The 14,570-nt window shown below is 48.4% G+C and overlaps 1 protein-coding gene across 1 annotated transcript; it reads right to left on the bottom strand.

The window, feature by feature from the left end:
- Nucleotides 1–5,029: 5,029 nt before the first annotated feature.
- CSF2 (colony stimulating factor 2) lies at nucleotides 5,030–7,210 on the bottom strand. The gene is made up of 4 exons (NM_001007078.2): nucleotides 7,044–7,210; nucleotides 6,928–6,957; nucleotides 5,941–6,087; nucleotides 5,030–5,484 (listed from the first exon to the last, which is right to left on the bottom strand). Exons 1-4 carry the CDS (start codon nucleotides 7,182–7,184, stop codon nucleotides 5,368–5,370), a joined length of 435 nt encoding a protein of 144 aa, NP_001007079.1. The 5' UTR covers nucleotides 7,185–7,210; the 3' UTR covers nucleotides 5,030–5,367.
- Between the last annotated feature and the right edge of the window lie 7,360 nt (nucleotides 7,211–14,570).

Here is a 14,570-nt window from a genome sequence, read left to right as displayed (position 1 = left end):
TTTCACTGATATGATTTCACCGGGCAGAGCCATCTGAAATACCCGGGTCCACCCCAAGTGGAGCATTCAGTTAATGAGCAAAAAGGGGACTGGGCCTGTTAAGCATTAACTGAAAGCCAAATAGAAAATTCACCGTGAAACTGCAAAAATAACAGAATATGAGGGGAAAATGAACAAGTGGGATTTCTGTGTGGTGGTCCTGCGTGGAGCCAGGAGTTGGACTCAACAATCCTGATGGGTCCCTTCCATCTTTGGATGTTCTGTGATTCTGTGACTGACTAAGGATCCCTTTTGCTCCTCCAAGCAAACTCCTCACACTTGCATCAAGCCTCTATCTACGTGCTCCTGTGCAACCTGTAGGTGTTTGTGCTTCTCCCCGTGCTGATAGCTAAGAGCAGCACTCCTGGACGTCCAGGCAGATGTGATGGGCTCCTGGCTCCCCTGCTTGGCCCTCCCATGCATCTTCTGGATGTAGGAGGCTGAAATGCATTTATAGCATTTGCAGCACACTTTGCACAGCAGCATCAACACCTTCCTGTCTCAGCACTGCAAGGAGTTAAAAGCATTGTAACTCTGTGGTCTGCCCCTGCAGAAGGAAGAAAATCGAGCTTCCCCGTGCAGCTCAGGGGGAGCTCTAATGTTGTTTAGAAACAGCAGAAAGTAAAATCGTTGCCACCGGCGACTGTGCTCAGCCAGTGCATCTGCAGCAGCTGTGCAGCCCGCTCCCGGCCGAAGACAGCACGTTCCTTCCCCATGCCGTGCTCTGGCTGCGGCTGCCGGTCCCTGCCTGCTGTCTGCAGAGTGGGCTGTGCCTGGAAGCGGCCCCGAGCGCAGCACGGCCGGGTGAAGCCACGCGCAGGGCTGTGCGCCTTGGGATAACCGCTGGGCACAGGATGGCTTTTTCACTAACAGAAAGGCATTCCCCTTGTTTTTTTACGGCTTCCTCTGTGATTACTCCAGAAAATACCTGTGAGTCACAGTGGCATGCCCTTCCCTCACACTGCCAAGAGAGCGTTATGCAGAGGCGTGAGCTCAGAAATTAGTCCAGGGCCAACTCATTTGTTGCATCTTGGCTGCTGGACCCCTGCCTGCATTGCTTTTGTCTTGGGAACTGTGCCTGGGCAGCCTCTCTTAGGGGGGATTAGCGGGTCTGGATGCCTTTGGATTCATGGGCTTTTTTTGTGGCTCACCAGCTTTGGGGAAAGAAAGGGAAAATTCCCTGCTTGCTCAGCAGTGCTGTCCTGGAGTGCCAAAGCTCCTCACCTTTCAGGCACAACTAGAAATTTGGAGCTTCATGGATTCATAGCTTGGTTTGGGTCGGAAGGGACCTTGAAGTCCACCCGGTCCCACCACAGCTCAGTGCTCAGAGCCCCTCAGCCTGACCTGTACTGTCAGCAGGAATGGGTAGCACTGTCTCCCTGGGCAGCCCGTGCCACTGTTGAATTCCAAAACCTGAGATCTCACAAGCATCCCCTATGCCTGCCCAGTGGCAGCGGGCTGGTGCACAGCTCCATGCTTCCCCAGCTCCCCGGGAACCCCTGTGCTCCTTGGGAGCACCCTCACTTCCTGCAGTCCTGCTGCTGCTCTCAGACATGTGCGGAGCCTTTGGCTGGAGTGCAGGCGAGCAGCCGGGCAGTGTTTAACAGCAGTGATTCACAGCCGGAGAAGGCACTGTCTGAAACCCTGCAAATGATCCAAACAATTTGTAATGGTGTTTTTGAGTGCTCTGCCCCACCCACCGACCATCTCACATTTGGCTCCGACAGCGGGCCAGCAGGAAGGGACAATTAATTTCTCAGTTGCAAAACTACCACTTATTATTGAGAAAAGGACTGTATTCCGAACACCATTGTGTGAAAGCAAGATAACATTTGGCAGAAAATGTAAATAGTTTATAAGTTCTGACAAGTGACTAATAAAAGATGGAGATAAAATAGGAACAAAATAATCAGGGAGAATGAGTAATCCACCAAATCTTTCATGAAAGGAAGAAGGGGAATTTCTATTGAAGAATATGAATCCAGATTCAGCAGCTGACTGCAGCTTGATGGAGTCGAGCTGCCTTCACCTGGCTGTGACAGCAGCATCGACTCCATCAGGAGGGTGATACCATCCCTGAGGCACTGTTCCTTCTTTCAGACTAGGAGACATCACCCGAAGCAGTGTTGGGCAGGAGAGGAGAAGGGGAGGGATGGAGTAGGGGGACAGCTCTGCCCCAGGGACCCTCCAGCAGGAAGCTGGGACACCGTTGCTCTGCATGATGGGGATCTGATCCAGGCTGCAATGGGAAGTGGCTCTGCAGGAGAAGTGCCTGGGCACCAGGATGCATGGCATGGCCTCAGGGTCGTGGCTGGGTCTGGTCCTGTGAGACCAGAGCAGGTGTTACTGTGAGGAGCTCCTCTCTTATCAAATGAGCAGCAGCTTCCCAAAGCTGAGTGTGCTCCTTGCAAGTGACCTTCACTGCTGCATCATGACCTCACAAGTCCCTTCCACTGTGCAGAACTGGTGCTCACCTTTCCCTCTGGGGATGTATGAAACACAACAACAATTTCACAACAAAAACCCTTCCCATGCGAGCAGCTCCGCAGCTGCCCTCAGGAGGCAAAGTCTGAAGGCAGGTGCGCTTCACCGAGCTTGATGATGCAAGATTCCTATCAGCAGTGTTACAGCAATGAGGCAGCAATGTGGCATCAGTGCTCCATCCATCAGTGAAGTCACGCCAGCAACATGAGTGTGCTGTCTGCCTGAGGCTGGGCAGCCCCTGCACCTCTGTTTGCACATCAGTCTGCTGATGGGCTTAGCAATATTTGGGTTATTGACGAGCTGGAGTGGGATGGAGCTGAGGGCAGGGCTCTGGAAATGCCGGTTGAGCTGAGCTTTTCTCAGGGCTGAGGCACACCAGAGCCCCATGGGGTGGTGGGGAGAAGGGGCTGCATCCTGAGAGCATCACAGCCATGGGGTCTGGGTCTATCCTGCAGGTGCTGCTCCGGCCGTCTGTTGCCTGGGCAACACTCAGTCTGTGTCCATCTGGAGCCAGCCCGGTGCTGAGTTTGGTTACTGACGCTTCACTTTTCCCTTTTGTGCTTCTCAGAATTTCCTGGACTGCTGTGCTGGGAATGCTGAGCTTGAGTAATGCTTTCTACTTAAAACACAGGAATTTTCCTTGTTTTCATATGCCTGTGAACCCACAACTTCCCATTTATCTGAAGGATGAATTAGAGTGTAAAATATTCAGGCAGGATTTAAAATAATGCATGTGAAAAATTAAACACTTCATTGCTAATTCAAACCACTGACACTCGGTACCAGCAGGAGTCTGTGGGGTGATTCTTGTTACTGCTGGGATCTTTGAAGTGCCAGTGAGATCACTAAGGGCCACAGACTGTGCTGCTTAATGCATGGGGTGCAGCCAGGCATTCGCTCCCTATTTCACTGCTTTAGGGAAGAGGTCCATGGCTCAGTGTCAGCCATCCAGTTCTGGTGGGAATGCAGTGCACACCCTGTGCAGGTGGCTGTGGAGCTTTGCTGGGTTGCTGTGGGGAAACATCTGTTCTTCTGTCAATCTGTTTGTCCATCCGTCCATCTGTCTGTCCATCCTTCCGTCCATTCATCTATCCATCTGCCAATCTATCCATCAGTCTGTCCATCTGTCTGTCCATCCATCCATCCGTATGTCTGTCTGTCCATCCATCCACCCCTCCATCCATCCATCCATCCATCCATCCATCCATCCATCCATCCATCCATCCATCCATCCCTCTGTCCAACCTTCTGTCTGTTCATCTGTCCATCCGTCTGCCCGTCCATCCATCTCTCCATCCATCTATCCATCTCTCTGTCTGAGGCTACTGCACAGAGCAGCCCACAAGGAGCCAGCACCTCTTGGAGGTTTTGTACACTGCATTCTGTATTTGAATGCTCTGTGGTGGCTGTGGTTTGGTGGCTTTGGGGAGCTGCCAGCAGGTTCTGTCCTCTCAGTGCCCCCCGCCTGCTGCATTGCCCTGGGCTGTTGGGAGAGCTGCCAGGGGGCATGGGTGGGCACCGCAGCATCCGTGTGTCCATCCCACCTGGTGTTGCGTGTCCCCCCCGAATGATGGGGATCTCTGAAACCACCCCTTGGAAAGAAAAAGCACCGACACAGCCGCTGAATTCTGGAAGATTTATTTCTGGAAAGATCCATTTACTTTCATGAAGGGTTACAAATATTTAGTAATGGTTGTGTCAATACATGCTACGCATGGCATACATCCTTACAGCCCAGGCTGGGCAGTTACATTCCTCTTGAACATAATTTTATTAAATATTAACTCGGAAGTAGATTTACAAGTGTACACACTTTCCAAGTGCCTCCCATAGCCATGGATACCTAAACAATTCGGAAAACAAGTATTGTCTCATTCAGTTCAATAAGTCAGCTCATGTAGAATGTGGGAAACTCCTCCAGTCAGCTGGGACAACCAAGGGAAAGCAACTGGGGTTGACAGAGAAGTGTTTGTGTTTGCAGTGTTTAGAATTTGGTTACACTTGGGTGACATCATTCTGCTTAGTCAAAAATAAATCTCGCAGAGGTTCAAGTTATTATTCATCAAAGTAATTTAGCCTAGAATGCCCGGACCGGAGCAGGGATGGGGCTCAGGATGGAGCTGGAGACTTTTGCCCAAGGCTGCTCCTGGGGCCAAGAGGAAGGTGAAGCCATGGGCCTGCCTCTGCCAGTGAGGGCCTCAGCACCACCTGTCCCTCTCTCCATCCCCATCCCTGTCTCCACTCCTGACCTCATTCACATCCCCATCCTCATCCCTGTTCCGATTCCCATCCCTGTCCCTATTCCTGTCCCCATTCCTGGCCCTGTTCCCATCCTTGCCCCCATCCCTGTCCTTGTCCCCATCCTGCAGGGCAGCTATGCCCATCTCTGAGCAACACCAAGCCAAACAGATGTGCCTGGGCACTGATAAGGGAAAGGGGAAGGGAGCTGCATCCCCCACACCCCAATACACACCAGTATCCTAAAGAACCAATGTAAGTACATTGTTGTCGCAATAAATATTTTATTTCAAAGTATCCATTAAGAAAAATAAAAATAAATAAATAAATAAATAACATTTTGCATTACAGAGTGATATGACATGAGTTAAACTAGTATGACCGTATAAAATACTTAAAGCTCATTTAAAATATTTCAGTCTTTTGACTGAGTAGTGCGTTTCAGTCATTAGAGAGAGCAGGACTCTCAACATAATTTATATAAATATATAAAAACACACATTTTACGTATAAATATACACACCCGTCCATAAATATAATCAATATTCCTGAGATTAAGTTAATAGTAGAATCACATTTTCAGTTGCAGTAGAGTTATTTCCTGGGTTAGATGCAGTCTTTCTCCTCTGGGAGCACATCAGAGAGGTAAATAAAGAAAGTTTTTAATGCCTCTTTGAATTTTTCCCTCGATACTTGTGCAGTTCTACATTCCTTATCAGGAACCTGAAAAACAAACGGAGAGCAACACTTAGTCCCATGGGTATGGCTGTCACTTCCAGCTGTGTGCTCCTTAGGGCAGCTCTCTATGCCCCAGGGCTGTGTCTGTTGGTTCCACTTGGAGTGCTGGGCACGGCCACAGTGCACATCCTGAGATGGATCTCTGCCGGCACTGCTGCCCGGATCTGATTGGTTTTCACATCGTTATCTTTCTTACAATTGAGATTACAGCAGTGAAAGCAGCAGCACGTGGAAGAGCGTAGCGTTCAAGGTAGAAAGCGGGCAGTCATAGCCATCTTACCAATTTTCAAATGAGATTATAATGCCTATTTATGCCCTTCTTATCAATGAGGACATGAGATGTCTAGAGCTTGCAGCAGGCAGAGCTGTGCCCATCCAGGCACTGTGTCCCTGCAGAGCTGATCCAGTGTGTGCAGCTGAGCAGCAGGATACCAGCCTTACCTGGGGGGTGGGAGTTATGTTCGAGAAGAGGCGTTCACACTCGTGAACTCTGTTCAGCTGAAAGACGATTCCGCTTTCTTCCTCTGTCCCATTTGTTTTCAAGGACTCTATGAATGTTTTCAGGTTGTTACGCAGACAGGTTTTATCCTGAAAGAGCAAGCATACAGTTGTTTTCAACAGCCGTGGGATACATCAGGACCATGTGCACAGTGCTATGTATCCCAGGAATTTAGACATACCCATCAAAAACAATAACCTATGGGATTCAGAGACGTGTTTTCAAGCACAACTCCCGATTTTCTATTCAGCAATTTACTGGACGTCAAATTCAGAAAATGGTGATAAAATGTGTAGTGTTGGTTTGGAAGCATGCTATAGACAGGCAGCCCTGCTGCCTCCTGCAGAGCTGCAGGTGCTGCCGGGGCCCTACAGCCTGCAGGGGTCCAATGGGGAAATGGTCCTCAAGGGAAGGGAGGAGCAATCCTATCTGTGTTCTGGCTGTCCTATCTCTGCTGAAAACACATTGGAATTGTCCTGGTGGATTGCACGTAACAATTGCTGCTGGTGGGTGCTTGAAACCACCCCCCCCCCCCCCCCCCAAAAGGCAGGAGGCACTGATGCTGTTTGCCTCCTGCTCTCTTCGTACAGGAGATGGGCTCCTCCCTCTCACTTGTGCTGCTCATCTCTATGGAAATGACTTTTTCCATGGGGCTGCGGGAGAGTACAGCCATGGGTCTGTATGGGGTGTAGCCCCAGTAGTAGTTATGAGCTAAAACTGCATTCTGGGGCTACAGAGAGACTGTGCCCCAGTGAGACCCCTGCTTGCACAGAGCCATCCCAAGGATGCCACAGCAGCAGCTCTGTGAACCCTTGCAATACCCTTCCCCAGATTTCTGGGGCAAATGTAGTGCTATCTAAGTTGTGAAGCAGAAAAGAAATCTGGGAGCTGAGGCAACCACTGCAAGGAGAAGAAATGTGGTTTCTTACCCTGATGTCCATGGGTACCGAGGACAGACCCTGGGGAAGAGAAAATGCAGTTAGCAACCTTGGAACAAACACTGGGACAGCAGGCAGCCGGGTGCAAGACACCAAGAGGAACTTACTGCTGTGGCCGCTGTGCTCTCCAAGTGACTCGTTATTTCTTCCAGGATGGTGTACACTTTGTAGCAGCAGGAGTATGTTGTGGTGGGCGCAGGGCTGCAGAGCACCCCGAGGGCAAGCAGAATAGTGAGCTGGGCCAGCATCGTGGAGCTGTGCTTCGGTGTGAGCTGTGTGTGCTCTGCCCTGTGTTCCTCTTATATACACACTGCTGGCAGGAGGAAATGATTAATATCTCACCACAGACATGCTCATGCTGAAGGGGAGGCGGGGAAGATTTACCTGAAGAATGGAATCTGCTGGTTTTTTCAAATGATTAAGAGTCTACGTATTTTCTACTCCAAGGGCAACCTTGTCCATACTGTACCCGAACCCCTTTGCACTGTGTGCTTCCAACCCCTTAATGAAGATAAGGTGTAAGGGGAGCAAGCGGTGCAAGAAAGTGCAAGTGTGTGTGAAGTTAGGAGAGGATCTGTTTGTGGATCACAGACAGACATGCACAGAGACAGACAGTAGAGAACGACATCTTTTTCTATATTAATCCCTCAGCACTTCTAAAAGTTTGAAGGAAGAAAGAAAGTGGACAGACTCCCCCAGAAACCTGGGCGGCAGTCCTCAATGTTGTAAGGTTTACAATCCTGAACATTCCTCTTAAAACTGCTGCAATTATTCTGTGCAGTTTCTACATGGAATTCTGTGAGTGAAGTCTGAATGAATGAACGAACGAACGAACGAATGAATGAAGTCCGGAATACACTTGCAGTGTCTCAGGTTCAGGAGCACACGTGCAGCTCGGCTCTGGTCAGGCTGCCCACAGCCAGCAGCACTGAGCTTTGGCACAGCATCGTGGCTCTCTGAGTGGAACAGCAGCAGGGAAAGTGTGCAGAAGAAAAGATGGTTACCTGAGCCTCCAGCTCCAGCGCCTCCTCCTGTGTGCTGTCCCATCCAGACCTACAGTCAGCGCTGAGTGCCCCTCCAGCCAGGCAGGCAGCCGTCCCCAAACTGCAGGAGAGCAGCAGACAGATCTCTTTTAATGTGAGCAGAGCTGCCGGTGCACTGGACAAGCTAATTAATAACAGCAGTGGGGGAATCTGATAAACAGTGATTCAGAAGCCTGCTGGACTGTGAGCACAAAATGACTTTTGTGGAGCAGCTGTCCCTAGGTGGGCTCCCCGGCAGGGTGTGTTGTGGACACAGCACTCCTGGCAAAGAGCTGCTCCTCTCCTGGGCTACGCGTGGCTCTGGGCACCAAGCAGCTGTGTGCTGTGTTTTATTTCCAAGTTTTATATAAATTGCCATCCACAACTTTCTTTTCTGGGGATGTGCTTTGCTCTTTAGTCTGCTACTGCTAACTTAAATCATGACAAGCTGTAGGGCTGTTGCAGTCCTGCAGCAGGGGCTCAGCATGGCTTTCCAAGCTGATGGGGAATTGCTGCAAGTCTGCTCTTCTGAGAAATTGTTCATACATAGGTACCAAACAGTTTGGTTTTGTTTCTCTCCCCATTGCTTGCTTACTAGAAATGGATATAGTGTTGGGCAAACTTTCAGTATTTTCCCACTAACCCAACTCCAGAGAGCAAACAACTTTCCCCAGACGTTATACTTTGTTGTGATCTGCTTCAGTCCTGCTTGTTTCAGCTGTACCCCGGATGAACCACAGAGCAAAGCCCCCTCAGCCTGCAGGCAGCAGCCTGGGCACACTGCAGGCTGGGGAAGCCAGTGCTCCCCCTCGGGTCAGCTCCTGCGTTACCTGATGTGCTGAATCCACACATAAGTTTTGCTTTTTTTCTCTCATTCCTAGGATGTGTTTTGTTAATTTCATTATGTTTATCTCCTGAAATGTCAGCCCTCTTGGAGCAACCTGCTTTCTGCCTGCTGTAGCACAGGGATGGTGGCACAGGGATGAGCGCTTTGTAGGCAATGCTGTGACTTTGCTTAAAATGTAAAGTTAGAGGGAAAAGTAGAAAGCACATCTCTCAGGTTAACATACTATCAATTCAGAGCATCAGTACACTTTCTTCCATCCACATCACCACTCCTCCATATCTATAGGGATCCACCTAAGTGGTAGTTTCCAGCCGTGAGCAACTGTTTCCTTGTCATTTTATTGATTTGTTAGCCCAGCTCAATAATTCCTTCCATACTTCCACCCTGATCAGTGTCACCTCCTCGGTAATTCCCAAGATTTTTGGTGCAGCTGTCATGGTCACGCATATTTTGGGATGAGATTTTTGGTGTTTTGGGCATTCTTTCAGGCTGGAGGCTGAGCTGAGAGAGGGACTGTGCGGAGCTCAAAGAGTGCTCCAGGAGGAAAACTTATAGAGGTATCAAATCTAGTAATAAAATAGCCAACATGCAGCAAGCGATGCAGAGCAGCAGCACGAGGCAATTACTCACACTGTCCTACAGTCAAGATGCTGGCCAGAAAAAACATCAGCCTGTGCTGCACTCTGGGGTGACCCTCTGAGATAAACGTCGAGACTGCGAGTTGGATGATTATTTTGTTGGATTCCATCTAGATCATTAGAGTAAGCACATAGCTGGGCTCATATGGGTGGAAAAACAGCGTCTGGAGCCAACATCATGGCTGTGAAGGAAGTACATCATCAGGGAAGGGCTTCACCAGGGAAGGGCTTCATGCCACAGGGGCGTTTCCAGGGATGTGTGGGACAGAAGTCACCGCCGTGGCAGACAGCTGTGTGTGCATCCCTGGGGGATGGTGCCTATTTATAGCGCGAAAGATTAAAAAAAAAAAAAACAGAATAAAACCCCCACAGTAAAAGCCCCACCAACAAACACAAGAGGCACACACACCAAACCCTACGGGCCGGCACTGCTGGTGTTTGTGACCCTTTGCTGCTGCCTGACTGCTTTGTATTGGTTTGTTCTGATCACTTTGCCCTGTGAACACTGCACATGGAGCCTTGTCCTTCCATGGAACCTCGCTGATTTCAGCAGCCTGAGATTCCCAGTTTTTTTCACTTTCCATAAGATCACATCAAACCCAAGTCTAAGAAGGACCGTCCAGGTTTATGATACAAATAGTCCATTATATTCTTTTTAAATTAAACCTGAGAATGGGACACATTCCTGTGAAAACTCGTGTAGTGGATTCTCTCCATTTGGTAAGAAGGTAAGAAGATATCCTTTAGGAAAGCCTGAGATGCCCCAGGCTGTCACTGACTTCTAAAGCACACATCCCAGGGAATGCAGACATGTCAGCACTGCCGTAAGCCCTATTGCTCCTCTCCTTCATCTGCAAGGGGACTGGGCAGAGCAGAGCGCCATCACATCCTGCAGACCCTATGATGGCTACCTTATTTAAACATTTTTGATGTTTTTTGTTTGTTTGTTTGTTTTCACAACACAGTTCAACTTGGGTGCTCTGTTGACTGAATCTCCTACATACATCCTGACTGACAGAATCTTTTCAAATTTCTGCAGCAGATGAGTAAGAACAGTTGTGTGTTGGTGCTAGAGGAAGAGCCTCAGAAACATAACCCACATACAGAGGTTACGGTGCCAGCATACAGATGGTTGTCTACAAATACCCCTTGTAGGTTGGCCCACGAGATGCGTGGTATTGGCAGTTAAAGCCATGTTTTGTGAAACAGTGAGCATTGAGCTGGTAGGCAAATTTCAGCGGTGCATGAAAACAGGTTCCTTACAAAATAGTGTGCAAGTCTGCAGGTCTGCTCTACAGAAGCTGAAGAATCACTGTGTTGGAAACTGTGAACCTATGGCAAATCCTTGGTATTGATGTACACTGGAGAGTGGTGCAATGAAGGATTTATGTGCGGTCAGTGGTGGCCAAACTGAATTTCATGTTATCAAGATGAAGTTAATTTCTCTGAAATTGGCAAATTAATCTTATGCTATCGGTAAATGAAGAACAATCCCCTAATGATTCAGTACATAACACAAGGCCCAGCTGAGCCTTCCCCGAGCTGTCATCACTGTCCATGACAAGCCACCATGTAGGAAGGTGTTTGCTTTCCTCCACAGCGATGGGTTACTGGAAACATGATGGCAATACGCAGATGAATCAATGGGCTGCTGTCAGACCACATGCGTGCGGCGCAGATCTTCTGAGAGATTGAGTTCCCCACACTCAGCTGCTCGTGAAGCTGAACTGAAGATGTAATAGACTTGTGGAGTGCTCACTTTCTGAAGTGAGCTTCTCCAACAGGGAAGGTATCCCCTGTGCTCAGTTGCTCCAGTTGGATTACTCTTCTTCCAATGGTTTATTTCCAAATGTGCATGTGTTTACCAATGTGAATTTCCTTCTGGAGCTGTCAAAACTGGCTCCTAGGCGATCTCAATTAAATAATCCTGTTAATTATGTTTAATCAGCCAAACTCCCATGTGACTAACAGAGAAACAGAAATATGCATGTCAGAAAACTGATTTGCATTGCGAAGATCTCATTTCCAGCCTTCTATGGAAGGTTTATATGTGTATCGTCATAATAACCACAGGGACAGATAGCAAGTGCTTCTCAGTGCTCTCAGAGTTGCCTTCGTGAGATCTAATCTACAGATTGCAACTCTATGACAGCGCGGCTGAATTCCGGGCCCGATGGAAGGTTCTTGCTGCTGTCCGATGCAACCCGATGCAATAGATCATTCACCCACAGCCTGATGTAATTAACGAGCTGGCGAGGGACTCCCAGTGCCCCACAGACATCCCACTGTGATCCCACTTGATCCCAGTCTTGAGTGGAGCCCGTGGTGGGCCGGTGCTGCTCCTGGGGCTCCACTCCCACGCAGCCCCAATGGCATTCTGCCATCAGCTCAGCAGCTGCTGGAGGAACTCATTCACTGTCTTTGCTTTTCATGTTGATCATTTTTATTTTGTCAAACTCATGATCATTTTGTTGTGCTACGGTAGTAGCTGCATGCAGAAAGTACAGCAAGGTCTTGTGCTTATGGATGCTCCCACCTTGTGAGCTTGAGATGGCTGTGTTGGCACTGTGGGAATGTGAGACAGCGCCCATAGTGCTGGGTAACAAAACGAACCCATCACCATGATGGGCCCACAGGCACAACTCAATGAAGGTCCAGAGCCAGATCCAGCAAAGAAGGTTGATTTTGGACAAAAAAAAAAAAAAAAAAAAAAAAAAAAAAAAGAAATTTTACATTATGAATGCAAAACGGTCCAAATTGATGATGAGAGTCTGATGACCATCAGGGCAGTGTCAGAATTCCTAACAATCAATCTTTTTTTTTTTTCTTCTCTTTCTGAGGAAGCCTTATGCTTCGCTCAGGGTTGGCCTTTCTCAGACTGCATGGATTCTCTTGTTTCAGCATTCTCCAACTTTCACGTGGTTGCTTTGCATTCTTAACAGTTGTTTTGGGCAGCTTTTCCCTAAGTTTGAGGTTTTATCAAGTAAAACAAACACCTTGCAGAGCCACCTTTCTCTGGCACGGTCAGGAGCTGGGTGAGCTGTGCTACATAAGGCGATGGAGACCTCAAAAAGAGAAGGAAAAAAAAGGCATTTTTTGTGTTTTCAGTCTTACTAAGCGTCTTCTTTCCTGAGTTCTATTCTTAGAAGTCACTAACTTGTCTGACAGCATTAAGGTAACCACTCAATCAATGTGGAAAATACATGTTGGTAAGTCTTTTAGCAACAGCAAATAACAGGCAGTGTGTGAGGCTTGCAGAAAAAATGGGGGAAAGGTGCAACTTTCAAAAGTGCGTTTCGGGAGATCATCACATTTGATAAAGCCAGTGGGATTCAGCATCAGAGGCTGTGTGGGGGCTGCTGACACATCCCAGGATGCCCAGTACCACAATGGTGCATTCCCATACAGGGAACCCAGTTCAGCACCAATGCAGGAAAGGGCATGGGATTTCGGTCCTTAAAGGAAATGCTGTCTTTAACACGTGTTATTTGCTTTCATTCTTTTATTGTTATTTTCTTAAATAATTCAAAGCTAAGATACGAAAGAAATATCACCTTTCAAGCTGAATCACAGATGATGTTTACTCTTCATCCATTTTTTCATGGAACTACATAACAAAATCAAAATAACTTTCTCATAGGTGGCCGACTTACCTACAGGTAACCTTCAGAGAAGGATAAAATTCTTCTGATGTATATTTCCCTGGGTTTATTCAATTTATGGGGACTTAGCTATCATTTCCAGCTTTGTGAACTGATCAATATACAGCGAACATTCCTTTTGCTTTAATATTTTCCCTTTTCTGCTAGGAATCAAAATAGGAATTCCTAGGAATAGAAGTATTTCCTCTTTGTCTGCTAGGAAATAGAAATTACATTGTTCTAATTCAAGTGACTAATTGAAAAGCATCATGAGTTATACTGGGGAAATCATAGAATCGTTCAGGTTGGAGAAGATCCCTCAGACCCCCAAGTCCAGCCCACCCCACCATGCCCACTGACCATGTCTCCCAGTGCCACATCCCCACAGCTCTGGAGCACCTCCAGGAAAGTGACATCCCCACTCCCTGGGCAGCTGTGCCAGTGCTGACTGCTCTTTGAAGAATAAATTATTCCCAATTTCCAGCCTGACCATCCGCATATGCAGCTTGGGGCCATCCCCTCTCATCCTATCACTGTTATCTGGGAGCAGAGACTGATCCCCTCACTACCACCTCCTTTCAGGAGCTGTAGGGAGCTCCTGAAAGCTCCTGATGAGCCCTCTCTTCTCCAGATGGAACCAGCCCAGTTCCCTCAGCCGCTCATAGTATGCGTGCTCCAGACCCATCACAGCTCTTTTGCCCATTCTTTGAACAAACTCCAGCACCTCAGTGTCTTCCTCTTAGCCTGGGTTCCAAATCTCCATGTCCCACCATTCTTATCTGTTTTGGAGCTGGTCAAAACCAGGGGTGAAAGTGAAAACAGAAGACCCTGTGGGATAGCAAAGCCCACCCTCACCTGGGGACACATTTTTCCTTCTCAGCAGGAGCGGGGCTGCTTTGGCTGCAGGCAGGATGTTTCCAGCAGGATGTTCAGCATGGCCTGCAGTGCCCTGCTGACACAGCGAGGGTTGGTAGATGGAGAGCCCTGACCACGTGCAGGAAAGTGTCCCACATCACACTGTGATTCCCCAGTAGCTGCAAGACCCTTCACAGGAATTTAATCATATCCTTTGGAACCCTGACCTGTCTGAATCAGCTGAGAGGAACCTCATTGCTAAGAACTGCTGTACAGTTTTTAAACAAAAGTGGGCCCATTAATCTGCCACGCATTTCAAACAACCAGGAATTTTTTTCTCTCTGACTCAAAGTGTTTGTCCCACAGAGCCATGGAGGCAGTCCTACACATCCATCACTGAGCACCATCCGGGCAGCACACGGGGCCATCACCCCCCTGAAAGTGGGCTGACAGGAATGGCACAGAGCTGAAAATCAGTCAGCCAGACTCAGGTCACTCAAGGGCAAAGAAAAGGGAGAGATTTCAGTCCCCTCTATGTGGCTGTCAGGCCATTATTCAATAGCTAGGGCACTGAGAAATAGGTTTATCAGGCATGTTCCTGCTTGTGGGAATAAAAGCCCAGCAGATCAGT

The sequence above is a fragment of the Gallus gallus genome, chromosome 13, assembly GCF_016699485.2.
Source record: "Gallus gallus isolate bGalGal1 chromosome 13, bGalGal1.mat.broiler.GRCg7b, whole genome shotgun sequence".
In the NCBI taxonomy this organism is placed as follows: Eukaryota; Metazoa; Chordata; class Aves; order Galliformes; family Phasianidae; genus Gallus; species Gallus gallus.
Note: the sequence above shows the minus strand (reverse complement) of the source record. Positions and strands in the feature narration are given on the sequence as shown.

What these genes read in the sequence shown, in the direction of transcription:
- CSF2 (NM_001007078.2), bottom strand. Translation starts at nt 7,184, where the DNA reads ATGCTGGCCCAGCTCACTATTCTGCTTGCCCTCGGGGTGCTCTGCAGC. An exon ending in CGGTACCCATGGACATCAGG is followed by an intron (nt 6,088 to 6,927) that starts GTAAGAAACCAC and finishes TTGCTCTTTCAG; the next exon opens with GATAAAACCTGTCTGCGTAA. An exon ending in ACATAACTCCCACCCCCCAG is followed by an intron (nt 5,485 to 5,940) that starts GTAAGGCTGGTA and finishes TTTGTTTTTCAG; the next exon opens with GTTCCTGATAAGGAATGTAG.